Genomic DNA, 26,045 nt, shown 5'->3' on the forward strand with positions numbered 1-26,045 from the left:
ATAAAATATGGTTTAGTCTTTAAAATTTTGATTAGGTTTGATTTGATTATAATGTGTTTCCACCTCCACATCTAAAATTAATTCGTAGAAATAAATTTAAAGATTTGCGGTTAATAGGTTTGGCAAGGGAAGGGAGAAACTCCCATCAGCAGTCCTGTTCCGTTCTTCGTTTCGTTTCAACAATTAGTTCTAATTGGGTTCCCCTCGGATCCTTCTTCAATCTGACAATCTTTATCTTCGAATTGATTGACTGATTATTGCTCGTCGTAAAAATCAATGCTTCAATCGTTGGGCGTCCCGTTTGTTCATGACTAAGGCTGATAGCGAGATTTCCACAGTGGTTGGGAATGGTGGTGATGGCGACGGCATTAATGGTGAAGACGGTGGTAGTGATATTAATAAGCGGCGGAAGAGAGCGGGTAAAGCAGTGGTTTTCGGACGGGCAAAGCAGTTTGTCCTTTCTCCATTCACCGCTGCAAAAAGGAATCTTTGCCAGAGAAGAAATGGCAGTAGAAGGCCGCTTAGTCCTGTTGCCGCTGCACCCATAGGCGATTGCTTTTCAGGTAAAAGGGTTGTTGTCAATAGATGGAGAGGCGGTGGTTGCTTCTCTTTTAATCATTCCAAAACCTTGGAATCATGTGATGTTGAATCCCCTGCCAGCGATCCTAACGATTCCAACTTCACCGACGAGATGTTGAAGATTTTGATTGAAAAGAATGTTTTTTACTCCAAAGAATGCAATACCCACTTTCCTTGCGAGTAAAATTAGCTATATTTATTTCTAATCCTCAGTCATTCTATATTCTTGTTGCTGTTCGTATTAGCAAGTCTTGTTGATGTTGGTATTGGTATTGGAATTGTTGACTGTGCGTGTGAATTGTGCTTATCTAGACCTCCCCAAAAGCTTCAAAGCATTAACAAGTGCTGGAGATTTTCTGATAGAACCCTTTGCAATCTTGAATGGTCATTGGTGGGATGAGCAACCTCCCCACATATGATTGTTCATTTTTTTTTATTGATTCGAGCTTCGGGCTTTGGAGAGTAAAAGTTGGGACAACTTTTGGATTATTCGTTGAGAAACCAGGTAGCTTTTCTCTGGTGGCAATTTAAACATGTTCTGCCTTGTCCTGAAGAGCTACACTTCAATATATGAGTAACAACATTGTTGTCACTGCATTTGATACCAAATTCCTATATGCAGCTTATGAGAAAGGAAGAAGAGTACATTGATGCACCGCGAGAGTGGAAAAAGCTTGTACACTCTCTTGAGCTTTTCATATCGTAGAGATTTTTGGTTTAAATAACTGGAATATTATTATTTTTTGGTTATATCGACTTATTATTGATATTATGGTATGGGTAGTATTTTGTTGTTTGCTCGTTTTGTGAAGACCCTCACAATTAACTTAGTTGCCACTTATTCATCAACTCTTTGTCAATGGCAGTTTACAAATGATCTTGAATCTAATTAGTTTTCTGAGAACAAATTTGAATGTATGACTAGTATCCTGATTAGCCATTTATGACTGCAGAGTCTGTGGAGTATGCTATAATCATTAACTACTTTCCTGATATGTAGAAGTCTAATTGTTTTGGTCAACCTTTTTGAATGCAAAGAAAGTTCTCAGTGAAAGGGCGGCACAAGGGGTGTGCAACGTGAATACATCAGGAGGATGCTAAGCTGGTATCTATAAGATTACAAAACTGAGTGTTGCATTGCCATTAAGTACTAAAAACCATAATTTTGCCATGCTGAAGCACACATCAATCACTTTTTCAAGATTGATTTCTACATCTTAGAAAGCTATGTTATGGGTAGCCTGTGGATTGCTTTCCTTTTCTTCTTGTCTTAACAGGTTTTAAACGAGGCTGTCAATTGATTATCGAAAGTGTACTCATGATCCAGTTAATGGACACGGATCTCCCAGCCACTTCCAATATCCAACATTGCACAATTGCAGTGTAGTAGATGATTAACCATCTCATTCTCTCTGTCTACAGAGGGAAACATCTGTTAGTCTGAAGCTGCCAATAGTAGTATCAAATGCTATTTGTCTAATTAATTACAAAATATGTTATAATACTAATTAATTATTAAAATAGTGTTATTCCGAAGAAAGAAAAAAAACTCTTTTCTTGGTGAGCAAGAATTTTATTGGAAATTGAAAAGTATTACGATAGTCCATAGATAACCATTTGGAATTTTGGATTGTCCACCGTTTCAACGAAGACGGGGCCCTACAAATGCTGATACTCTATCTATAGCACTGCAGCATAGAATGTCACATGAAGTGTAATGCAGTAGCCGTGTTGAGATTGATTGAGCATGGACCAAGACCAACCTTTAACCTGCTTGGGGTGTGCCGTGTGCGTCAGAAACTGAGTTGTACACGTGAATACCATAACTCGGTCTCTTGTTGGCATTCTCGAGTAAGCCAGTTGCAACCTTGAAAAAGAGGCAACTAGGGGGGCATCCCGGCGTGGGCATGGGCGCATGCCGCATGGACTTCCTCGCTGTGTCTGTCTTAGAATCTCCCTCGCCATGTCTGTCCCTCTCTTTATTTTACAATAAACCCCACAGTAGCACCAATTAGACTATTTCATCCATACAAGGCAGTGAGGCACCATCGAGTCATCGACTGAATGAACAGTGAAAACTGATCTATTTTCGGGCGAAATAAACTGCGGCTGTTTCCATCTTTAGAAACCCAGAGCCTTTCTCAAAAAAAAAACAAAGAAAGAAACCCAGAGCCTGTCCCCCATCTTTATCTAGAACTAGAATCCTAGATCAGGTTTACATAAATATATTTCATTATATAATATCCGAGATGAGATGGGAAAGTACTTGATGAGTTCGGGTTACACTGATATCAGTTACCGATAAATTGTTGTATTTGTATATAATCATACCACTAATAAAAGGAGCTTTGTCATCTTATCGACGGTGGTGGTCCCGGGGCTTAAAGGGAGAGTGATGGGTCACAGGTAGGCAGGAAGACATAAGAGGCGGTGATACAGATTTCTTGTGTATTTTATTTTTTTTAGTGTATGTTTTGGAGAAAGAGACACGGGATTGGTGCTTGCTGGGCAGACTTGGGATTCCCGTTTCCTAGCCTACTTCCTCCTATTCCTTTTCTTTCTTCTTCTTCTTTATCAACTGTTTCACCTTCCCTGCTGGGCGACGCTGGATCTGAGTTTAGTGGGTTTCAGAATCTTGAGCTTGAAAAGGTTCGACTTTTAACTGCTAACTGCTGCTCTCTCTGCCACTTTCTCCTTGTACGCTTTTGTTCCCATCTTTTACCAACGTGATTAGTGGTTCATTTGCTTATCTTTTACGGTTATGTTATATGCGGGGTTATGAATTGTGGTTGTTTCTTTGCAAACTAGTCACTATTATTTTTTTTCAGGAACTACTACTCTTAGTATGTAAATGGAATTTAGTTCACGTGCTTTATTGAAGTGGGAGTCCCATAATTAGGTGAACAAAGCAACTGGACTGGGATTACTCTTCTGGTGTAGAAATGGCTCTTTGTTGTTTAATCAGTGAAATCTGTTGAATAGAATCGAATGTTGATGATTGCTGGACTTTATTTTCCTTTCTTCTTTTGATCTAAAGAGATAGGGCAACTGCTTTATGTTTTACACTTGAAGAACATATTCAGTCGTGATTTTGCTGTTGGTGATAAAGATGATGAGTGCCAATCATGGCAATAATAACTACCACTTTGACGGAGAACAATTCTAGCAGCAATTCTTTTGAGTTTATGAGGCAAATGTTAAATCTTTATGTTCCTTGTGTTTTCCCCTAGCATTTTGGAGGAAAATGTCTTCTTCAAGACCAAGCTCATCCAGCAGTTCTGGGAGATCAAGACACGGTGCTAGAATTATTGCTCAGACCACTGTTGATGCAAAGCTCCATGCAGATTTTGAGGTGTCGGGTGACTCTTTTGACTACTCAAGCTCAGTGCGGGTTACAAGTACAGTTGGTGGAGATCACCAACCCAGGTCTGACAAAGTAACCACAGCTTATCTACATCACATACAGAAGGGCAAGCTTATCCAGCCATTTGGGTGCTTGCTAGCTTTAGACGAGAAAACATTCAAGGTCATTGCATACAGTGAGAATGCCCCTGAAATGCTAACAATGGTTAGTCATGCAGTGCCAAGTGTGGGCGAACTCCCAGTTCTTGGGATAGGGACTGACATAATGACTATCTTCACTTCCCCTAGTGCCTCTGCATTGCAAAAGGCACTGGGATTCGGTGATGTTTCTCTTTTGAATCCCATCTTAGTCCATTGCAAGACTTCTGGAAAGCCCTTTTACGCAATTGTCCATCGGGTAACTGGTAGCTTAATCATTGATTTTGAACCGGTGAACCCATACGAAGTCCCCATGACTGCTGCTGGGGCCCTGCAATCATACAAGCTTGCAGCCAAAGCAATTGCTAGGCTGCAGTCTTTGCCTAATGGGAGCATGGCAAGGCTTTGTGATACAATGGTTCAAGAGGTTTTTGAACTTACTGGTTATGATAGGGTGATGATTTATAAATTTCATGATGATGATCATGGAGAAGTCTTCTCTGAGTCTACAAAGCCAGGTTTGGAGCCATATTTAGGTTTGCATTATCCTGCCACAGATATCCCTCAGGCAGCACGTTTTCTCTTCATGAAAAATAGGGTGCGCATGATTGTTGATTGCCATGCAAAACATGTCAAGGTCCTTCAAGATGAGAATCTTTCATTTGATCTAACTTTGTGTGGTTCAACCCTTAGGTCCCCACACAGTTGTCATTTACAATATATGGAGAACATGAATTCCATTGCTTCTTTGGTTATGGCAGTTGTAGTCAATGAGGGAGATGAAGAGGGCGACAATCCTGATTCTGCTCAACCACAAAAGAGCAAGCGACTTTGGGGCTTAGTAGTATGCCATAACACGACCCCAAGGTTTGTACCATTCCCTCTCAGGTATGCTTGTGAGTTTCTAGCTCAAGTTTTTGCCATCCATGTCAATAAGGAGCTAGAGTTAGAAAATCAAATTGTTGAAAAGAATATCTTGCGTACCCAAACACTTTTGTGTGATATGCTGATGCGTGATGCACCCTTGGGCATTGTCACGCAGAGTCCCAATATAATGGATCTTGTGAAGTGTGATGGGGCTGCCTTATTATACCAGAACAAGATATGGAGACTGGGAGTAACTCCAAGTGATTCCCAACTGCACGATATAGGCTCGTGGCTCTCTGAGTACCATATGGATTCCACAGGCTTGAGTACTGATAGCTTGTATGATGCAGGCTATCCAGGGGCTCTAGCTCTTGGTGATGTTGTATGTGGAATGGCAGCAGTGAGAATAACTTCGAAGGATATGCTTTTCTGGTTCAGATCCCACACAGCGGCAGAAATTCGATGGGGAGGTGCAAAGCATGAACCTGGCGAGAAGGATGATGGTAGGAAGATGCACCCAAGATCATCATTTAAGGCTTTCCTTGAAGTTGTTAAGACAAGGAGTTTGCCTTGGAAGGATTATGAGATGGATGCAATACATTCTTTGCAGCTTATACTGCGGAATGCTTTTAAAGATATAGAGGCAAAGGATCTGAATACAACTATAATCCATTCAAAGCTCAGTGACCTCAAGATTGAAGGGATGCAAGAACTGGAAGCAGTAACTAGTGAGATTGTACGTTTAATTGAAACGGCCTCTGTGCCTATTTTGGCAGTTGATGTTGATGGGCTGGTCAATGGGTGGAATACCAAAATTGCAGAGTTAACTGGTCTTCCAGTTGATAAAGCTATTGGAAAGCATTTGCTTACTCTTGTAGAAGAGTCTTCCATTGACATAGTTAGGAAGATATTGTTCTTGGCATTACAAGGTATGCTTTCCATTAGTTTGCTAATTAACCATTGTTTTTTTCCTAATTATCTGTGAACAACTTATGATGAACTCGAAAAACTTGAGATTGCTGTATGCATCTATGCTGAGAGAGACGAAGAAACAGAGGAAGGGAGGTGGGCTAGGGGATGGTATTGGTGGGGAAGGGAGGGAATAGAAAGGGAAAATGGTAGGGCTGTTGGGTGGATCTTGTCTAATAGATATTGTGTGTGCATATTTTTTTCTTATCAATGAAGTGGGTTTAAGCCTTTTAGGAATAAAATCCTATCAGGGTATTGGTTGCAGATTCTCATGTCATAAAAAAATTAAGTGTGTTTAGAAAGGCAAGATGGCTCACTAATACACCATACCAAACATTTAAGGGAAATTTCACAGTGCGGAGCTTTTCAATAGTTTATTTTATTTTATTTATTTTTTTTGGTCTAGAAGGCAGAGTGTTTGTTATCATTTTAGAAGCCAAGGGTTTTATTTTTATGGTGCCATTATTTTTATGATGAACGGAGTAATTTTATGTGATCAGGCCAGGAGGAGAAAGATATCCAATTTGAAATCAGAACACATGGATCAAGGGCTGATGCTGGTCCCATCAGCTTAATTGTCAATGCTTGTGCAAACAGGGACCTTCACGAAAGTGTTGTTGGGGTTTGTTTTGTGGCCCAGGACATCACTGGCCAAAAGACAGTCATGGATAAGTTCACCAGGATCGAAGGTGATTACAAAGCAATTGTACAAAACCCAAACCCCTTGATTCCTCCCATGTTTGGTACGGACGAATTTGGCTGGTGCTCTGAGTGGAATCCAGCTATGACAATGTTGACTGGATGGAAGCGCGAAGAAGTCATGGATAAAATGCTTCTTGGGGAGGTTTTTGGGGTCCACATGGCTTGCTGTCGTCTGAAAAATCAAGAGGCTTTTGTAAATCTTGGTGTTGTACTTAATAATGCCATGACTGGTCAAGAACCTGAGAAGGTTTCCTTTGGTTTCTTTGCTCGGAGTGGAAAGTATGTAGAATGTTTGTTGTGTGCGAGTAAGAAACTGGACAGAGAGGGTTCAGTTACTGGGGTTTTCTGCTTCTTGCAGCTGGCAAGCCAAGAGCTGCAACAGGCGCTGCATGTCCAGCGATTATCGGAGCAAACTGCACTGAAAAGATTGAAAGCTTTGGCCTATATAAAGAGGCAGATCCGGAATCCTCTCTCTGGGATTATATTTTCTCGAAAAATGTTGGAGGCCACTGAGTTGGGGGCTGAACAAACACAGCTTCTGCATACCAGTACCCAGTGCCAGCACCAGCTCAGCAAGATTCTTGATGACTCAGATCTTGATAGCATTATTGATGGGTATGAAGTCTTATCTTCAGAGAGTGATAACTCTTATCATTTTATATTATGCATGTAATTATGTGCTCCCTAGAAATTTCCATACAAGGTACAATATTGGTATGATGAACCTGTAATTAGATTATGACTGCATTGAATTCAAGGAGTCTTTAGCTATTTACAAGAATTACGGTATTTCCTTTTTTCTTGTTCTTTTCAGTGACTTTTCAAGCCTAGTTTATTAATTTACCATGGTTCTCAAAACTGTTGTAAGTGCTCCTTGACCAGTAAATCATTAGTATGCCACCACTAATTCTGGGAAATAATTTTTTGATTCATTGTTAGGATTTTACTGCCAATTTTGTAAGCGACTACTTATTTTTTTTTCCTTTGGAACTTTTTCAGGTATTTGAATCTTGAAATGGTGAAGTTTTCTCTGCATGAAGTACTGATTGCTTCGATCAGTCAAGTGATGATGAAGATCAATGGAAAGGGTATACGAATCATCAATGATGCAGCAGACAACATTATGAATGAATTCTTATATGGTGATAGTATTAGGCTTCAACAGGTTTTAGCTGAATTCTTGTCGATATCAGTTAATTTTACACCAGCCGGAGGCCAGCTTATGGTTGCAGCCAGCTTGACCAAAGATGGGGTAGGGGAATCTATTCATCTTGTACATTTGGAGCTCAGGTACTAATTCAGACACTGACTAAAGAATGAATTTTAAAAAACCTTGATAGTTATAAAAAAACTGCTTGTAGAATTTTGTGGTGTCTATAAGAAATCAATTTTGTAGTTGTTTGATAGAGAACGAATGAAGTGGAAGCTTAATGTTGAAGACGATTCATTTGGACTAATACTTTAATACAAAATTTGATTAAATAAGCAGAACTACAATTTAACCGTCTGTTTGCTCATATAGATGCATGGTTTGTTCCCATCAAATAGTGGAAGTTATAACCTGTTGTGTTTATATTTCTTATCAGGATAACACACACAGGTAGTGGGATTCCTGAAGTGTTGCTGAACCAAATGTTTGGAAGTGATGGAGATGCATCTGAGGACGGCATCAGCCTGCTTATCAGCAGAAAACTAGTGAAGCTAATGAGTGGAGATGTTCAGTATTTAAGGGAAGCAGGCAAGTCGACTTTCATCATATCTGTAGAGCTTGCGGCAGCTCGTAACTCCTGAGGTAAAATAATTTCCGCATATGTTTTTTTTTTTTTTTTTGCTTTGTACAGTCCAAAGAACAAGTTGGAATGTAAACTGTATTTTTCCATTCCAAGTGGTTTAACTTCTTACATTTGGGTTTGTTGGCAATGTTCTGAAATGTGGATGCATGTACCAATGACATTATTTCTAATGTTCCATCGACCTGGACTTGCCTAGTGCCAGTTTGTTTTGAAGGGAGTATTGCTTGCCTTTGGGTGAAAGATCAACGGGTCTGCTATTGAGTTGCCCTTAATCTGCTGCATATTCGGTAGTAGACAATGCCTGGTTTGGTTTGTGGCCAACTAGCCTGCTAATCTGAATATCCTGCAGAGGATGCCTTGGTTTGGTTGTGATGTCTTAATCCTAGGATAATGATTGTATTATTATAATCAACAGTTTTTACAGTGAATATTGCATATTAACTTTGCTTCTGCTGCAATTGGTGCACAAGGCTCCGCAGGCCGCAACAGATAAGTTTTTAGGAATTGAATTGAATTTGTGACTCAACTAAAATGCATAAAAAAATTCCGGTAACTTCATCACGCTGCTTGGCTCTCTTTTATGTATAATTAATGATTGATGCTTTCAATTTGTTTGGGATGGGGAGGGGACCAGATGTAACTGTTTTGAGTTTCAGCCAGCTATTAACAAATTTTTTTATAGAGGAAGGAGGGGGGAAACTGAACTGGGAATCTATTAGGTGAAAGATGCCTGATTTTGAATATCAAACCAACATGAACCAACACGTTAATAAAGTTATAAAATAAAAAACAATTAGTAAAATTTGGCGTCTTGTCATTTTTAGTCCTTGTTCGCCAAGTGGACACACAAACTCAACACATGATCACACGCTCAGGTATGGTCATAAAATTAAAGCTACAGTTTACTTTTGAGTTACCATCTTCAAGACTCGGAAGGGATCATTGAACAAAAAAGGAGACTTGGAGTGATCATTGAACAAAAGAAGTAAACAAGCAATCATCTTGCTTATCAAGTCCCGCGGAAAAAGGTCTATTCCATAGATCAGACCTTCGACTTTAGATAGGCATAAACCGATAACAGAGAGTTCTCTTCAGTCAAGCAGCTGTCAAAGCTCAATAAATAAATTGAGAAAATATATTACACGACCACAGGAACAATATTCGTCATTGGGGATTCTTCAATAAAAAAGATTAACGATAGAAATATGTTCTCTCTTTATTATCTGAAGCATCCAATCAAAATGAACACAGAAGGAAAGGGCAAATAGTAGGTGGTGGCATTCGGATTGGATTTCTATTTCTTAGGTGCAAGCCTAGACTTGATCTTCTGAACCTCCTTGGTACCGACCTGGAAAGCCTTAGTCAAGACATTATCCGGGACAGGAGGAGTAGCGGCAAACAAGGTGGCGGCAACGGCCTGAGTGCCAGGCAACTGGCTGTTAAAGGCGGATAACACCGCGGCAGGAACGTTGGCGTTGTTCTTCTGGAAGTGAACCAAGCCTTTGGGGAAGGCGAAAATCTCACCTTGATTGATGGTCTTGGACACCAGAACGTTTGCGGTGGTGATAAAGCCAACATCCAGCTGTCCGTAGAGCACAAACACAATCTCAGTGGCGCGTGGGTGAGTGTGTGGTGGGTTGAGGCCGCCTGGGGCGAAGTCAATGCGGGAAAGGGAGACGCCCAGGGTGTTGAGGCCTGGGATCTTCTGAACATTTGCTGCAGTCACCAGCGAGCCCAGGGTATTGTTGGTCAAACCGGGCTTTGCCAACCCGTCAAAGAAGAAGTCGGTTGCGTTGAAGCTGTCCTTGCAAGGGTATCCATTGACTTTATTTCCTGTTACGTTACAGTACGTTTCACATTAATCAATTATAAGAACAAAACAATTTATCGTTTTTTCGATCAGGGAAACATACATAATACATGTTCAAATCAGTCAGTCAGATTAATACACAAGAGTAAGATAAGAAGAGCTAGAGGGATCTGGAGTACCTGAAGCGAGGTCCGCCACACAGACATCTTGAAGCGAATCCGGATCGGCAGCTACGGCGGCAAAGACCATGCCCAGAGTCATAGTGATGGCAAAGAGGTAGGCAATCGCCGCCATGGCTGCGGGGGTGATTATATATTGATATTGTTTGTTGATCTTGACACAGAAAGGAAAAAGATCGAGAAAGAGAGAGCGAGGCTGATGCTGATGATGTGTCTCCCTCTGTCTCTCTCTATCTCTCGATCTATATTATCTATATATAAGGAGAACCAAATTCAATACAAGGAGGGTGGGTTTTGAAAAGTCGCAATGGATGAACATGAGAGAAACTTGGGCGGATTGTTATTTATAGACAAATATGGTTATTCATCTAGAATTTCTGTGAAACGCAGCAGCAGCAGCAGCATGAAACATGCCCCTTCCTTGTATAGGCTTATTTATTTTTCGCAAAAAAAATGCCTTTTTCAAATTAGCGACCCAAAGAAATGATATCAACAAATAGAAGGGGCATTTGGTTGGTATTAAAAGGATTAAATGATTGTAAGATGAGGAGGAAAATCACTCATTTCCTTATTTGGTTGATTTTGAAAAATCGAAATCTCAAAGTCATCACATCCGCTATTCTCTCTTATGGAGTAATCATTCTTTCTCCATAAAAAAAGATGATATAAAGTTGCATTATTAAAATTCTCACATTCATATTCACTCTCTATTTCATATAAATATAGTCATGCTGACTCATATTTGTCACATTCACCTCACGATCGCCACACACCTCTACTTGTATGCCCCGATCCTTTCCCGCGCATCATGGCATACAACCCATCTCTGCCCCTATAAAAATATGTGGGCCTCTTACCGATCAAACCTGACATTGACCCGATATGATTCGATCATAATTAATATCAACACTAATCTATCAAATTAACATGCGTAATCCAAAATAATCCAACAAACAAACCTTTATAATTAAAATTAATCAATATCAACCTATTTAATCCTACAAATCAACTTTCATAATCCAAAATAATCTTTAAGGGTGATTACTCTCTCCTTCCCATTTTGATTGTGCATCTTTTTATTTTGGGATGTCCCAAAACTAATGACATTTTTCTTCATTAATTAACAATTTTGTTTCAAGGAAATTTGGAATAATATGGTTATTTTATGTTGTTGAATTACATTAAATCATGTTTCCTTAAGAAATTAAATTTTTAAAGGATGACAAACAAATTGGGACGGAGTTTGACGTGAAGTTTAAGATTTTAATAATATAAGATCAATTATATGCTTAAATTAGGAAGTATGTTTAGTCAATTTGAATTGGTCTTTAATAAAAAGAACAAGTTAATATATGCTTTTACATATAAGTATGCCTCTAGATTATAAAAAAATATGCAAAATAAGGTTTATTTATATATAAATTTAAGAATATTATTTGTTGGGGTGGTTCACTTGCGAGGAGGGTTACGGGGTAGGGCGGAAAGTAAATCCGGTTAGGAAACAACAACGGATTCACTAGCCCAACTTGACTATTATTGTAAGTTATTATTCGCTTTCTCAAACTCAAGTTCAAGCACAATCCATCACAAGACTTCTAGGTCCTTTCAAGACTCACGATTTTAAAACGCGTCTTACTGAGTCAAAGAAATCTTTGAGCTTATAACCTTTCCATTAGATTTTTATTTTAGCGATATGAGATTTTTTTCAACAATCTCCCCTCACTTGTGGGCCGGGCTCAAGCCTACTAAGTGGAACCAGAAGTCACAAATGTACAACCCACATTTAAGCTAAACAATCGCACTGTGATACCACTGTTAGAAAACATCAATGGACGCTCTAATCCAAACTGGACTGTCATTGTAAGATATTGTCCGTTTTCCTAAACCCAAGTCCAAGTCAAAGTCCAACCCATCACATGACTTTCAGGACCTTTCAAGGCTAACGACTTTAAAACAAGTCTTAATAAATCAAGAAAACCTTTGGACCTATATAATACATCCATTATATCTGTATTTTAGCAATGTTGGACTTTCCCCCCAACAAATCCAGCCCTACCCGCATGCAGGTTGAATTTCTTTGTTCCATCCCAAAGTCGAATTGAGAAAAACCCGCGCGGATCTCGTCTGGTCGGGTCGAGTAAAAATTGTCATTACTATGCTCTTTCCCTAGTTCCTTGGTTTCATTTCGAGTCAATTGTTTTTTCTTCAGTCATTTAAAAAAAAGGATAATTGGATACAGTAGTACTAGTTATACATAGCTAAACATCCCTAATTGTCCATAATACACCTGCCATGCCACATGGGTCAAGTGATGTGTCAATTTCAAAATAAAAATATGAGATAAAATATCTTTCTCTCACACTCTCTCTTTCTCAAAAAGCAAATCTCTGTCATTTTTCTTCACTCACTCTCTCTCTCTCTCTCGTTCTCTCACTCTCTCTTTCTCTCAAATAAACAACGAAACCCATTTTGCAGTCGTCTCAGATACCATCAACACATATCGGTCTTCCATTCACGGAGGCCATCGCGGTAGCACTTCTTTTCCGACTGTCTAGCACATATCGATCTCTCACTCTCGTAAGTCTTTACTCAGACCCATTTATGCAGCCTCTCTAGATGATGAAACTCATTTACTCAGAGAAATCGATCTTCCGTTCACGGCAGTTGTTGCGGATCTCATCACTGAAAGAAGAGTTGTCGATCTTCCATGTTGTAGGTCTGTTTGTTTGGAGTCTTCCATGTTGTGGGCTTGTGGCTTTGGTGTTTAGGGTCTTTCATGTTATGGGTATGTTTGTCTTTGGTACTTCTGTTGTTTTTGCCTTAGAGCTAGTTGTGGTGCTCTCCCATTTCTTTGGACGTTCAAAACTCTATTCGAAGTGAATAATTACATTATTACAATTGGTATTACACATTGATAGTTTTAATTACATTAATCCAATGTGTAATTACATTGATAACTTTTAATTATAAAACAAGTTTTTAATTATGTTATTCCAATGCGTAATTACATATTGATATTTTTAATTACATTATTGTGATAATACTTACACAATTCATAATATATTGCTCTAACATCATAATTAAAAATTGTAATATCAAAATTATATAACAATCTATGGAATCATAAAAAATACTGAGTTCAAAACATACAAATATTAATATGAATCAAATTTGTTTCCTCTTTTGATGCCCTTGACAATATATATGTAATTACATTGTTTGCAAGTCCAATTACAATGGACAAATTTATAACTAACACATTATATTATCTTAATTATATCTCATAAATAGGATGATTACAAAACAACAGTAGATAATTACATTATTTCAATTCGGAATTACACATTGATAATTTTTAATTACATTATTATGGTCATACTTACATAATGATTTAAGCGTTGTCTTGACTCTTATGAAGGAGAGAGAAAAAAGTTAGTATGAGAGAGAAAAAGTAGTATGCGATGAAGATAAGCAGAAGAGAGAGAAGTAAATCTTAAATAAAGTCTTGAAATGCGTGAGAGATGAGAGAGAAGCGGGAAACATAATCTTGGAAACCTACCTTATTTGTGACAACTGATCTAGCTGACAACTGATATAGCTGGCATCTGATTTGTACTGCCAGCTAGATTATGGAGCTTTATGGAGAAAGTTATATATGGAAGTTTAGCATTTTTAAGTGGATATAACTCTAGTGAATACTGCATGGTTCCAGTCCATATCTATATATATACACACATGCTTGGAAACCTAGCTTATTTGTGACAACTGATCTAGCTGGCATCTGATTTGTACTGCCAGCTAGATTATGGAACTTTATGGAGAAAGTTATCTATGGAAGTTTAGCATTTTTGAGTGGATATAACTCTAGTGAATACTGCATAGTTCCAGTCCATATCTGTATATATACACACATATCTAGTTCGTGGCTTCAGGGCCTAAATGCGTATGATTGCTGTACCAGTATTGAATTATTAATGTCGGTGAATATTTATCTTCTTTCAAAGAATACAGAATTAATTTCAACCCATTGAACTGCTACAACTTGCAATAATATGCATATATGTACAATGAAATTTGTCAATGCATATCAAGTCAAACAAACACTTGAGACGGATTAAATTTCTCTCTGCATGATCCCAATACTATCATAAGGTGAAGAACAGAGTACGGAGCAGGCAAAAGTCACGTGCATTGTCTTCAACGGAACGGCAGCAGTCACAATTTGGTGCTCTGCATGATCACAAAACTATCGTAAGGTGAAGAACAGAGTATGGAGCAGGAAAAAGTCGCCCGTATTGTCTTCAACGGAACGGTAGTAGTCACAATTTGGTGCAGTTAGTCTTCAACGGAACGGCAGCAGTTACAATTTGGTGGAGTTAGTCGGGGAAGATATGAACAGGCCCTCATCTGCAATGGTTCCAAATTCACACCTAATTCCTTTGGGTGGAGTTAGTGCCACTGACGTGAAATGTTATTTTCGTAATAAATTTAGATGACCGAGAGTGTTAATGGGTAAAAAAAAAAACTCATCATTTTTGTCAGAAGACTAAAATTTGAGCCAAGAGGGTAATGTCATTAAACAAGTTACATAAAACAACGGCTATAAAAAAAATGTTACATAAAACAACCTACACGAACTCTAATCTAAAAACATCTAACATGCCATCCCAATCAATGACTTTGCCATGTGGGATCAACGAAAAATTGAATTTAAAAAGAAAAACTTATAAGATTAATTCTAACCTGCCCAGGAAGTAGTAAGCTCCATCTAGCCGGTTTTAATTACACACCATAATTCATCTACTTCTTCTTCTTACCTCCAATTATTGTTAGCTTCTTTAGGAGTGATCACCGGTGGTTCCTGTCACATGGAGCAATTAGTGAGCACAAAACCGATCAAAATGATATCAAAATATACGACAATTATGCAAAAAGTGGAGCAAAAAGAATAATCATTAGACAAATTATATAATGGTTGAAACTTGAAAGAGCCTACTGAAGGTTAATGTTCTATCATTGAAATCCATCACACACAGATTTTCTTATACAAGGAACAGAGTAGAATCAGTCTTCCTAATATATTTTTTGGGTACATGAATCAGTCTTCATCATAGGCTGGAATTAGTCAGACTGGATCATGTCAGAGTATGAGTATGCAAAGAAAAGGATGGTGATAAAGATGATGCAGTCATGCATAGGAAAGGGAGATTTGCAATTTCTGAGGAAGTCTTCGTGGTGTTACCTCAATGGTGATAACAGCTTGGCCTAGCAGTAGTTGGCTTGAATTCCGATGATCTGCCCAAACTACTCCCATACAAAACTAAAACCCAGCAACACAACGAGGAAAAACAACAAAAAAGACACCGTACACACAGAGGAACATGTAGCATTGCCCAAAAATTTGTCTCGACATCTACAGTTACCACAATGGGTTCATTCATCAAGTACATTTGTTCCAGTAAACACATCACATGATACAAATATTTTTCTTTGAACGCACTTTTGCATGGCTGTCTTCCTAACGTTTACTCTTTCAAAAGTATCGCAATATTAGAAAAATGAAACCATATTCCCAAGGTCAATCCAGGGATATGATAACTTGGATGAATGTAAGGGGAATAATACATATTGTCTCTGCATGAACCAGGTATCCTGGCTTCATGCCCCGAAGCAGACCCCTTTGGCTAATGGCATGGAATGCTTGGAGCCCAGATATGCAGGCAGCCCTAAGCCACCAATGACCTTGGACATGAAACAATTAGAGATTTGCGGAGAGAACATCTTAAATTTCATGGCTGGTTTTGGAGATCGGAGCACACATTTGCTTTCCTGTCATCCAGCATATCAAAGAGATTATGGTAGCAAATTAAAAGTACACCCATCAGCTTTTATCACATGAATGGCACACTCCGGAAAATTAAAAACATGGATTCCAAAGCAAACTAAATAATCTGACTAGGAGGCAAAAAATACCGCATATAGCATGGAAAGAAGAACAAACACCACATAATGTGTGTGGCAAGTAAAATTCTATACGGCCAAATGAAACACAATGTGAAGCAACATAATCTGTTGTTAGGAACAAAACGTCAAAACGAACAAATTGGAATTCAAGCCAATATTATGATAGAAACGTAATAAAAAGTAATTATCAAAGAAGAATGTCCAACCAACAGACCTTTTGGAAGTTGGAACCACTCAAAAGCTTTTCAAGAAGTACAGAAAATCAAAGACGAGTAACATAGGACTAGAAGAGTCAACATTTTGAAAGCATATCCACCACACTGAAAGTAACAAGGCCAGAGAGGAAAGTCAAAATTGGATGTTTGTAATACTTATGATGGCATACCTTCCGTTTAACAGGAACAGAAGTGTTTGCAACTGGCTTAAAAAATGACTCTAATCTGTAAAGAAAACAAACAAGACATCATCGGACCAAAGGGGAAGGACGGGGAAGAAAATTCTTAAACTGACTCTCATATGATTTTGAATTACTCACCGTCCCTGGGATGACTTGTTCTTCGCCACTTTAATTTTTTCTATTGCCTAATAAATAATGAGAACAAAACACTTACTATATGGAAAGGAACCTAAGAAGAACCCACGTCAAAGCTATATAATGACGGCTAAACTCAAGAGCACACCTTTGTTACCCTGTCACTGTTGAACCCATTTTCATTTACCAGGAAGGTTATCAACCCCTGAAAAATTGACAAAACAATGTATCAGTTACAGACATGAAAAAATGATAAAAACAACATGATATGATATACACACACAAGATAAGGCAATCATTTTTTTTTCTGGAAATAAGGCAATCATTTACTTCTTCATCAGGAGCGCTCCAGTTAAGCTCAAGTTGCTCTTCATCTTTAACAACTGGTTCTTTAAAAAGTCTCTGAGCCTCTTGATATGGCCACTCAGCTGGTATTTGGTACCTGGTCATTAAATAGGAAACAAAAATAATACTGAAAGACCAAAAACCAAATATTTTATTGATGATTCTTATCTAAAACCACAAGTGAGTCAAAATCATGCGACCTAACAAGGAACGATCATCAGTTTATGAGGTGTTTCAAATTTTGTCAAGATAATAATGTAAAGCTGCAGAACTTGAAGTTCCATTTATAAAACATGCAGTTGGCAAAATATTAGACTCTGACTATACTAACAGTTATTCTGGAATAATTGTTATGAAGGCCAGATTTTCCCACCTATCTCATCATAGAAGCACTGCACCTATGATGCAACAGTGTCACCAGTCTACATAAACTAATATAATAGGACATCAAAAGCCACTAGTCCACAAAAGATGACAGGTCATTCAGAATTATACATCATGATCGCATTATTGATATTATATTAGAAAGCACCAACGCAAAACACTATTAGGTTCTAATATCAATTATGAAGCATGGCATCCTATTATAAATCATTGTTTTATCGTAAACTAGGCAGGCTTCAATCATTTCACATCCCCAAATATACACGGAAGACAAAAGAAACTATACATATTTTCTTTCTAAATGATAAAAAAGATCAATCATTAATTATTTAACATGATAAATTTCAAGGTAGAAATAAATAATACATCTCTTTATTTATGTTCTCTAGTACGGTCTCAATAGAGCCATGTTGACGTATCAGTTTCAGAGCTGTCTGTCCCCCAATACCTGGATAGAGGAGCACGTAAATTAACTTTCAAGTCAATTAAGAGAATAAGCTTCCATATATATTGAAATAGAAAGGAGAAAACCCTCGCACCAGATTGTGCATACAGCAATCTCAAATACCTCTAATGTTGCCACAATAGTCACATCCTGAAAGAATGCACAAGTCGATGAATTGATCCATGGTAAGATTCAGCTCCTCCAAAATCTGAAAGGAATCATAAATCAAATCAGGTGATTCAAAACTAAGTAATTACATTGACATTCAGCGTCCACTTCACCTTTGCAACTTCAAATTCCATAACTGAAACTTTTCTAGAACTAGGATCCATCAAATGTCGGAGAAACCTAGGAGCTCCAAAAGTTAGTGAATCCATGTCTTCAGAAGCAACAGCGTAAACCTAAAGCACACAGCAATTAGTATCAGCTTCTAGCAAGTCAATTTTTAAGGACCCCTTTGGGCAGCACTTAATGAGGGAAAGATCTTGTTCTTTTCAATAATAAATCAGGGAACAACTTCAACCCTAGGGACAAGCCATTGAGGGAAAAATGAAGTCTGTACAATAATTTTGACGGAGAGGCAAGAAAAGTAAAAAGGGTGAAGAAGGGATGGATTTTGTAGAAGTCACGTAAAAAGGGTACAACAATACTTTAGAAACACATTATTCTTTAGTTTTACATCGACACAGTAACCAAAAATGTGAATGATATTTCCTCCTACTCTCAGTCTCAGCTCTTTAATTAAGAAATCCAAAAAGGGAGGGAAAATTTTATTCCCTCCACACTCCTTCCTTTCAATTTCCCACTTTGTCCCTCCTCTACTCTCCTCTCCTTACCCCTTCCAACCTCCACTGCACTAAAGATATCATAAAATGATACCTAGGATGAAACTCCCATAATTTAACTGAAACAAATAACATTTTCGAAATAGCAGGAAAAATATAATTATTAATGGATCCATTTCCATCTCCACATCCCAAATCTAAACAACTCATTCTGAACCAGTGAAAATACATGCCTTTCCCAATTTGCAAAGTGCAACACATTGCGCCTCTGCTTCAGAAGGGGCCTGCAAACATAAAAAACCAAAAACCAATTATGTTTAAGCATGAAAATGATACAGTACAATGCACACTTCCAAACTCACTCACAATGGTAAGTTGGTAACAGATAACTAGGAACACTGTAATGTCACCTCAATCACAGGGACACCCATGAGTTTCAGAAGTCTTTTGCAATCTTCATTGTGCTGCCTTGACACCTGTTAAAGTAGAGAGCACATAAGCCCGAAGGATGGATACTTTCACATGACCTTTCCATCCAATCCATACCCTATTCTTCTTGTCAAAGTACTACTAGATAAGAACTTAGTGAAGAAAGAGACGAGAGCGAAGAACCCACCTTCACTGTCCGTTTACTGAATTTCTCAATGTCCTCTTTATTGCCAGTCTACAATGAATATCAAAGGTAACAGCTGTATCACATATTCCATGAAATAATAATGTAAGAAAATATACTGGAAACTAAAACACATACCTCCACAGCTGCTGCCAATTCCTCAGTAGCATCTGCGCGCTTTGAATAACTGCATCACAGATTGAACGTGGAAGAGCATCACTGATTACGAAACAAACGCTTGTGAAACTTGAATATATTTTCAAGTGATAAAAATAGTCATTATGTCATGGGTAAAACTTGAATAAAGGAGTCATTGTCATGTGATACCGTTTTTTCAGCTCTTGTTTTTTCAAATCTGGAGGCTGTCCATCAAAAACATAGCTGGGAAATGGTAACATAGAAAATGAACAAACTTAACTTAAAAAAGCACGAAGGTAAGTAAGAGTAGCACAATTTATGAAATTACATGTAAAAAAAACATTACATAGGCTTCATTCCAGCTTCAAGAAGTCTAATTGTCCGAGTAAACATGCCCTGCAAATGACTACAAGGGAACCAAACAAAAACCAAGTGTCAGCATTAAGGGAAACTAAACGCATATACCCAAAAAAAAAAAAACAAAACAAAAAGAACTTCACATCAAACTCTCACAAGAAAAAAGGAAGAAAAATCAGTAAATATGGAAGAGGGGAATTTATGAGGGTTCACCTAGTGACTTCACCAGCCTCATTTGTGAGCATTTTAGTCCCACTTCTTCCTACAACAATCTACCCAAAAAAAAAAAAAACAACCCAATTAGACGCTGCAAAGACAGTTGGAGAAGGAGTGGGAGTAAATTACATACGAGAAACTGATAGATGCTCATGCTAGCATCGATAGCGATCTTCCTGCCGAAGTAACTTTCGAATTTCTGTTCTTTCATGGCCTTTGGAGCTTTGTCTGCAAGCAGTTTTGTTAACCCCTAAAAAAATCCACCAAAACCCCTACAAGCGCCAGCGCCATCAGTTTAATTCCACCATAAACTACAAATCAGAGATGATTCGCAGGCAAAATAAAAAACAAAACCACTAACTAACCTTAATACCCATGATTTCAGATAAAGACTGTGTTAGAGAGACCACCAAAAAAGCCCTTATGCTTGTCGTCGCTTACTTTACCGGCCTACTCCAGGAGCAAGAGTCTTGTATGAAAAGGCCGCTGCTTGTAATTGGGCCTGAAGCATTCCCACACATTTGTAGAATGAGTTACACTGGTTTTGGAGTACCAATGAGACAATAGCAAGCGTCTTTGCAAATATAATATTAGCTGAGAAGTATGAGAAGACCATGATTTGGTGATACAAATGAATGCGATTCCTAGAAACCAGTGACAGAAAGCAAAAATGATTCCAAGCAAGTCATATCGCAGCCAAGAAAAAAGGAAGAAGCTTGGCAAACCAAACAAACAAGTTTCGTACCTTGAGAAACAACTGTCTATAACAAAACAATGCTTCTAGTAGGGATTCCAATACTGAAACTGAACAAATGGAGAACTTGCCCACGACGAGGGATCTCCTGTAGGCAACCCTTGTCTGTTATCTCGATGGCTTATTGGCTTGTGTAAGAAGGGGAAGGGCAACACTCAACCTGTCTACACACACGAGTCAAGAGTACGAGGAATCAGTGTCACTCACCAAGATAAGTGGTCGACGAGGTGGGCTTTAGAGACTTATAGATGTATTTCGGGTTGCATGGGCCGGATGCAGTAAGTTGCTGACGGTCCAAATTCTAAAGACTACTACGTGGAATAAGACAAAGTGGACTTTGAGCCAGGGTCCTACATTTGTGGACATCATCAGCGATTCAGCATCCTACTTTTGTGAACATCAGCAGTACAGTATCCTCCCGCTCTGCTCCCAGTCTCCCACCATCACAATTCACAACTATTGGAGATCAAACAAAGAGCACAGGTTTCTTCATCATCATCACTTCACAAAGCCTGTTAGATGTCCACAACCTAAATCTTTCGGATTTTTATTTGGATTCTTTCTATATGGTTTATCTTTTCCTGCGATTTTCCTGCTGTTGTTAAGAGGTGCTTGGGCACACTGTAATTTTAACACACGATCAAATTTATCAAACCAAAATGATATATGTCGATAAGTGTCCATAATCTAGGTGACATGAGGAGAAGTGTGGGGGATCATTTTGTATTAAATGATCTCCACACTTCTCCTCATGCTACCAGGATTATAGACACTTATGGACACCAAAATTATGGACATGTAATGCTTCCCTCAGAGTTAATATGATTTAATTTAAGGCAAAATCATACTTTACATCCTTGAAGTTTCATCGAATTCTCGTTTATGTCCTTAAAGTTTAAAATTTATCTAATCTATCCTTAATGTATGAAAAAACTAACTATTTATGTCCTGACTTCAAGATTCTGGCAAAATCGTGTCGGTTTTTGCTTACATGGCAATCAAAGTGGTACATGGATAAGCCACGTCATTTTCAGATTTATAATAGATGCCACATCAGAAATTGAAATTAAAAACTCTAAAAAACCAAAAACCTTTACTAATTAAGAATGAAAGAAAAATCAATATTTCTTCCAGAACTTTCCCTTTAAACCCATTGATTTAGCTCAGCAATATCCAAAGCTCAAAGAGCAATGAAGGACATGCAATCAAGATTCCTTTAAACTCATATTTTCTCACCTACCAAACAAGATTTTCCACCAATTGAACATGAGTTTCGTAAAAGAACTACATCCCCTGTTTTTGGTTTGTAACCTCATAGAGTCGAGTTTCAAATCTTGAATCTTGATCGACTCTCTGATCTTGAAATTCATAAAGAAAATCCAGATCTTGAACCACAACCCCTTTCACTTTAGTCTTAAGCTTAATCTTCAATGGAACTCCGTTCTTGCGGCTCAAATCCGGGTTGTGATGTTGAGATTTATGTTGGAAATTAGTTTTGATGAAGAGATGAGGTCGAGGGAAGAGACTCTAATGTCGAAGATGGCAAAAGGTAGGGCAGTGGGTTACACAGAGGACGGTGCCACAAATAGCGATTAGGAAGAGGAGAACGATGACGATGAAGGTTGTTCAGATATAGGAGCAGCAGCTGCGGCGGTGACGACGGAGTTGACCTTTGGGGTACTTTGATTTGGTGATGAAGAAGATCAGGGAGAATGAGAAAAAGGACAGAGAAGTTAAAGGATGAAGAAATTGTTTGTTTTTTAAATTATTTTATTATAAAAAGTAAAATTCATTAATTTAATCTCTAATTTAATATAATTGGTTTCTCATTTTGTATTTTTTTCCCCGAAAAGTATACGTTTCATGCCACCTTGTACGTGCGATTGCCACATAGGCATAATCCGGTGAGTTACAGTCAGAAAGTGGGCTCAGGACAAAATTGGACACCTTTTTGAAACATCAGGGATAAAAAAGATAAATTTTAAACTTTAAGGATATAAACGAGAATCTTGTGAAACTTCAGGGATATAAAGTACGATTTAGCCTTTAATTTAACGGCTGAAATCTTAAAAGCCCAAAAAACTTTATTTTCATTTTCTCTTTCTAATTCCACACAGAGAAACACTTAAAGAAACGCTTCCTTTCCCTCTTCTTCCGACGACCAGAATTTAACCCAATCGTGGCCTTCTCCACAATCACTTCAGCAGGAGCAAAGAAACCAAGCCAACCACCACCAGTGGCAGCAGTAGAGAGACTGCCGTGAGAGTGATACCAAATTGCTTGAAGATAACAAGTGAGTGGAGCCAAGAAATCGAGCAACCCGAGCCTGCCTTCTCTCTCTTTTATTTTTTCAACAGAAAACAAGTGAGTGGAGCCAAGAAATCGACAAGGAAACCAACCCACGCATCACCTTCTCTCTTTTATTTTCTTCAACAGCAATTTGTTCGAACCCTAAATAAAATAAAAACGCCGAGTGAATAGAGAGGTTAATTACCTGATTAGTATGATTGAAACTTGAAAGAGAGAGTATCGAAATGCGAAATCAGCTCTTCTGCTCCTCCTCTTGATTTCGCCCATCAGTCAATCAATATGGTCTGCTCTGCTATGCTCAGCAGGAACCTTGTCATTTTTGATGTGGGTTGGGCTCTGTAGATAGGAAAAGGGGCCGGACCCAAATCGGTTGTTGTTGAATCCTGGGCTTTCTTGATTGAGTTGAGTGGTTGGGCTACAAATTGGAATTGGCCAATTGGGGTTGAACTTGCCATGTTCTTTAATTTTTTATTTTTTTTAAAGTGGCATTGAGAAATATGTTTCTCTTTTGAATTCGAATTTTAAACACACATGTGTCTGTATATCTAACTCAATTAATTATCAACCGAGTCATCTCTTATTAGTAAGCATGCAATTATGCAAATGCGTAGCTCTTCCTTGAGTAAGCGTAAACGTAAACAAAAGGGCAAAGCAAAAGACAATTAAGATTCCACTCCCCGCATCAATCTAGAAACACTTTTCTTAATATGCAAGTCTATAGATAGACATCCGATTACTGGCCAAACCTGGAGCTTTCTCCAATTTAATTAATTAGTAGCAAGCTATATGCATACGTGTCGACCAATGAACAACCTGGTGAGGAATTTTCATTTACTTTTAGGAGGACTTTTGAGTTTTCAGTAGACAGTACTGTAGTTGGATTACAGCAAGTGAGCATTAATATTATCCCCTGGGCCAGGTCCAGGTGTAGGTGTAGCTACTAATTCTTAAAATTAAGAAAGAAAATAAATTAAACAATGTGCTCTTGTTTATAATGTATTTTTCAAGAAATATATATATATTACCTTAAAGTTAGACAGCTTGTGTTTTGATGCTATTACCATTGAATATTAATTAATTAATATTAATTGGTTTGCCTTTAGTAAATATTAATGAAGAAAACACTTAATTGCACTAGTAATTAAAACAACTATGATGAGGATCTCAAAAATTAGTATCCCAAATGTTTCAAATATAATATGTGTCACACAAAGAATAGTGTATTTTATTTTCAACTTAAATGTAAGGGGTCTCATAAATTCACTCATGGCTTAACACATCATATATAATAATATATAATAAAATTAGTTTTTTTTTGAGAAGATATAATAAAAGTTTCAAATGAAGCCAAAATTTAAAGTTGGGCATTGAATATATAATAATATATAAGAATAATTGAGTTGAGTATGCCAGGTCCAGCAGCAGAGAGAGAGAGAGAGAGATTGGTTTGGTCAATTGGTGAAGAAAGGAGGGGGAGCATATAACAAGGAAAGGCATGTGGGTGTTGCATAAAGTTCTAGCAAACATATACATACATACATAGGCTTAGGGGGATCATTTGATGAGGACCATCCACACCCTTGAAAGTTGAATCATCAAGATTCTGCACCTAGCTACTTAATGAAAATAATAATATACTCTCATAGCTAGAGCTAGCCTCGCCCACTATAAATTGGGGCATAACTCGGATCAGTCACAACTCACAAGTTCATGCCAATTGAATTGATATTAAATAGAAGCTTAATCTGAGAGAGCAGCCAACAGAAGTGTTGAGGTGATAAATTAGTTAATATTTGATAATGGGAGGAGGCAGGCAAAAGAAGTACTCATCATTTTCAGTGTTCAACAAGTTGTTCAAATCATCATCATCATCAAGGCCTCGAGGAGATCATCATCAGCAGCAACGGCAGGTGGATGATCCTGCAGATCAGGCAACAAGTAGTGGTGGTGGTGGTGGTGGTGCTCGGAAGGTTTGGCCAAGCGATGAAGACTACAAGGGACGGTGGGTGGCTGACCCCAACATCAATTTGAAAGCCACTGCTTTCATCACAAAGTTCCATGAAACCCGCGTCTCCGAATCTGAGACCCAAATCTATCACCAGGCCCTCGACCCCTGAACATCTATTTCACCCATCCGCATTCCTCATTACATTTAATTTATTATTTCTCTAGCTCGCTCTCTATTAATATACGAATTGCTTATTATATAATTATTAATTTGTTTATGTCCCAATTACACCATATTTTTTGTATTTTCTATTTGTGAACACAACAATTAATGGGAGCTAATTAACGTTGAACAATATCAGTTCATTTTTATATTTGTTTAATAAGTGGTTGATTGCAGTAATATATTGCCTGATAGCTAGGCCATGCTGATGCAGTTGTATGTATATATAACCAATAAGAAGCTATTAATTTGGACCTTGACCTTGAGCTACGAGCTCCTAATTCCGCGTGATTCTATTGCTGGCTGCTCAAAAGAAACAGTACTGTATATTTTATATTTATACAAGACAAAGATGCTTGCTTAATTATTTTACCAATATGGATGCATGCACATTAATTAACCACTCTACAAGTCCTATTATCCTAACAGCTCATAAAGTTTTCAAAAAAATAAATAAATAAAAGAAACTACGTGCACATGCATGTATAACAATAAGCTTAATTATAATATAATTAGTATGCATACTAGTAGTAGTTAATAATGGTATCAATTTTTTTTAGTAATGTCATTTCAGGGGGGAAATTAAAGAAGAAAAAGTGGGAATAATATGCTAGCTTGGGCAGGCTGATGCT

At 38.0% G+C, this 26,045-nt stretch overlaps 5 protein-coding genes across 15 annotated transcripts; 3 read left to right on the forward strand and 2 right to left on the reverse strand.

The window, feature by feature from the left end:
• Positions 1-85: 85 nt before the first annotated feature.
• On the forward strand, positions 86-1,005 carry LOC120009660. Its single transcript, XM_038860327.1, has one exon. The coding sequence runs from the start codon at positions 308-310 to the stop codon at positions 761-763; it is 456 nt and encodes a 151-aa protein (XP_038716255.1). The 5' UTR covers positions 86-307; the 3' UTR covers positions 764-1,005.
• A 1,190-nt stretch (positions 1,006-2,195) lies between these two features.
• LOC120009211 (phytochrome A-like) lies at positions 2,196-8,869 on the forward strand. 2 transcript variants are annotated; one of them, XM_038859681.1, is made up of 6 exons: positions 2,196-3,228; positions 3,810-5,876; positions 6,417-7,233; positions 7,618-7,908; positions 8,205-8,410; positions 8,608-8,869. In XM_038859681.1, exons 2-5 carry the CDS (start codon positions 3,824-3,826, stop codon positions 8,407-8,409), a joined length of 3,366 nt encoding a protein of 1,121 aa, XP_038715609.1. In that variant the 5' UTR covers positions 2,196-3,228; positions 3,810-3,823; the 3' UTR covers position 8,410; positions 8,608-8,869. The 2 variants fall into 2 exon arrangements, with proteins under 2 accessions (XP_038715609.1, XP_038715610.1); XM_038859682.1 differs by having other exon boundaries at positions 8,614-8,869.
• Positions 8,870-9,501: 632 nt separating this feature from the next.
• Positions 9,502-10,820, reverse strand: LOC120008446 (germin-like protein 5-1). 2 transcript variants are annotated; one of them, XM_038858769.1, is made up of 3 exons: positions 10,641-10,820; positions 10,401-10,598; positions 9,502-10,244 (listed from the first exon to the last, which is right to left on the reverse strand). In XM_038858769.1, the coding sequence occupies exons 2-3, from the start codon at positions 10,513-10,515 to the stop codon at positions 9,706-9,708; spliced, it is 654 nt and encodes a 217-aa protein (XP_038714697.1). In that variant the 5' UTR covers positions 10,516-10,598; positions 10,641-10,820; the 3' UTR covers positions 9,502-9,705. The 2 variants fall into 2 exon arrangements, with proteins under 2 accessions (XP_038714697.1, XP_038714696.1); XM_038858768.1 differs by having other exon boundaries at positions 10,401-10,818.
• Positions 10,821-14,339: 3,519 nt separating this feature from the next.
• Positions 14,340-23,606, reverse strand: LOC120008525 (flap endonuclease 1-like). Of its 9 annotated transcripts, none has more exons than XR_005470531.1 (19): positions 20,925-21,513; positions 20,545-20,681; positions 20,313-20,429; positions 20,177-20,235; positions 19,953-20,012; positions 19,796-19,849; positions 19,607-19,655; positions 19,472-19,519; positions 19,266-19,331; positions 19,089-19,139; positions 18,352-18,471; positions 18,194-18,278; positions 17,992-18,073; positions 17,227-17,338; positions 17,045-17,101; positions 16,900-16,946; positions 16,750-16,804; positions 15,144-15,261; positions 14,340-14,630 (listed from the first exon to the last, which is right to left on the reverse strand). XR_005470531.1 is itself a non-coding variant. In XM_038858875.1 (19 exons), exons 3-19 carry the CDS (start codon positions 20,554-20,556, stop codon positions 16,059-16,061), a joined length of 1,245 nt encoding a protein of 414 aa, XP_038714803.1. In that variant the 5' UTR covers positions 20,557-20,681; positions 20,925-21,097; positions 23,428-23,606; the 3' UTR covers positions 15,767-16,058. The 9 variants fall into 9 exon arrangements, 5 of the variants coding, with proteins under 5 accessions (XP_038714806.1, XP_038714803.1, XP_038714804.1 ...); XR_005470530.1 differs by having other exon boundaries at positions 14,340-14,807; XR_005470529.1 differs by having other exon boundaries at positions 14,340-14,830.
• A 1,381-nt stretch (positions 23,607-24,987) lies between these two features.
• Positions 24,988-25,410, forward strand: LOC120008575. The gene has a single exon (XM_038858952.1). It carries the CDS (start codon positions 25,043-25,045, stop codon positions 25,358-25,360), a length of 318 nt encoding a protein of 105 aa, XP_038714880.1. The 5' UTR covers positions 24,988-25,042; the 3' UTR covers positions 25,361-25,410.
• The last annotated feature ends 635 nt before the right edge of the window (positions 25,411-26,045 follow it).

Source organism: Tripterygium wilfordii, chromosome 11 (assembly GCF_013401445.1).
Source record: "Tripterygium wilfordii isolate XIE 37 chromosome 11, ASM1340144v1, whole genome shotgun sequence".
Taxonomy (NCBI): Eukaryota; Viridiplantae; Streptophyta; class Magnoliopsida; order Celastrales; family Celastraceae; genus Tripterygium; species Tripterygium wilfordii.

What these genes read in the sequence shown, in the direction of transcription:
- LOC120009660 (XM_038860327.1), top strand. Translation starts at nt 308, where the DNA reads ATGACTAAGGCTGATAGCGAGATTTCCACAGTGGTTGGGAATGGTGGT.
- LOC120009211 (XM_038859681.1), top strand. Translation starts at nt 3,824, where the DNA reads ATGTCTTCTTCAAGACCAAGCTCATCCAGCAGTTCTGGGAGATCAAGA. An exon ending in ATTGTTCTTGGCATTACAAG is followed by an intron (nt 5,877 to 6,416) that starts GTATGCTTTCCA and finishes TTATGTGATCAG; the next exon opens with GCCAGGAGGAGAAAGATATC. An exon ending in CTTGATAGCATTATTGATGG is followed by an intron (nt 7,234 to 7,617) that starts GTATGAAGTCTT and finishes GAACTTTTTCAG; the next exon opens with GTATTTGAATCTTGAAATGG.
- LOC120008446 (XM_038858769.1), bottom strand. Translation starts at nt 10,515, where the DNA reads ATGGCGGCGATTGCCTACCTCTTTGCCATCACTATGACTCTGGGCATG. An exon ending in TGTGGCGGACCTCGCTTCAG is followed by an intron (nt 10,245 to 10,400) that starts GTACTCCAGATC and finishes GTAACGTAACAG; the next exon opens with GAAATAAAGTCAATGGATAC.
- LOC120008525 (XM_038858875.1), bottom strand. An exon ending in GAGGCTGGTGAAGTCACTAG is followed by an intron (nt 20,013 to 20,176) that starts GTGAACCCTCAT and finishes GTTCCCTTGTAG; the next exon opens with TCATTTGCAGGGCATGTTTA. An exon ending in CTGTTCCTGTTAAACGGAAG is followed by an intron (nt 16,230 to 16,749) that starts GTATGCCATCAT and finishes GCTGGATGACAG; the next exon opens with GAAAGCAAATGTGTGCTCCG.
- LOC120008575 (XM_038858952.1), top strand. Translation starts at nt 25,043, where the DNA reads ATGGGAGGAGGCAGGCAAAAGAAGTACTCATCATTTTCAGTGTTCAAC.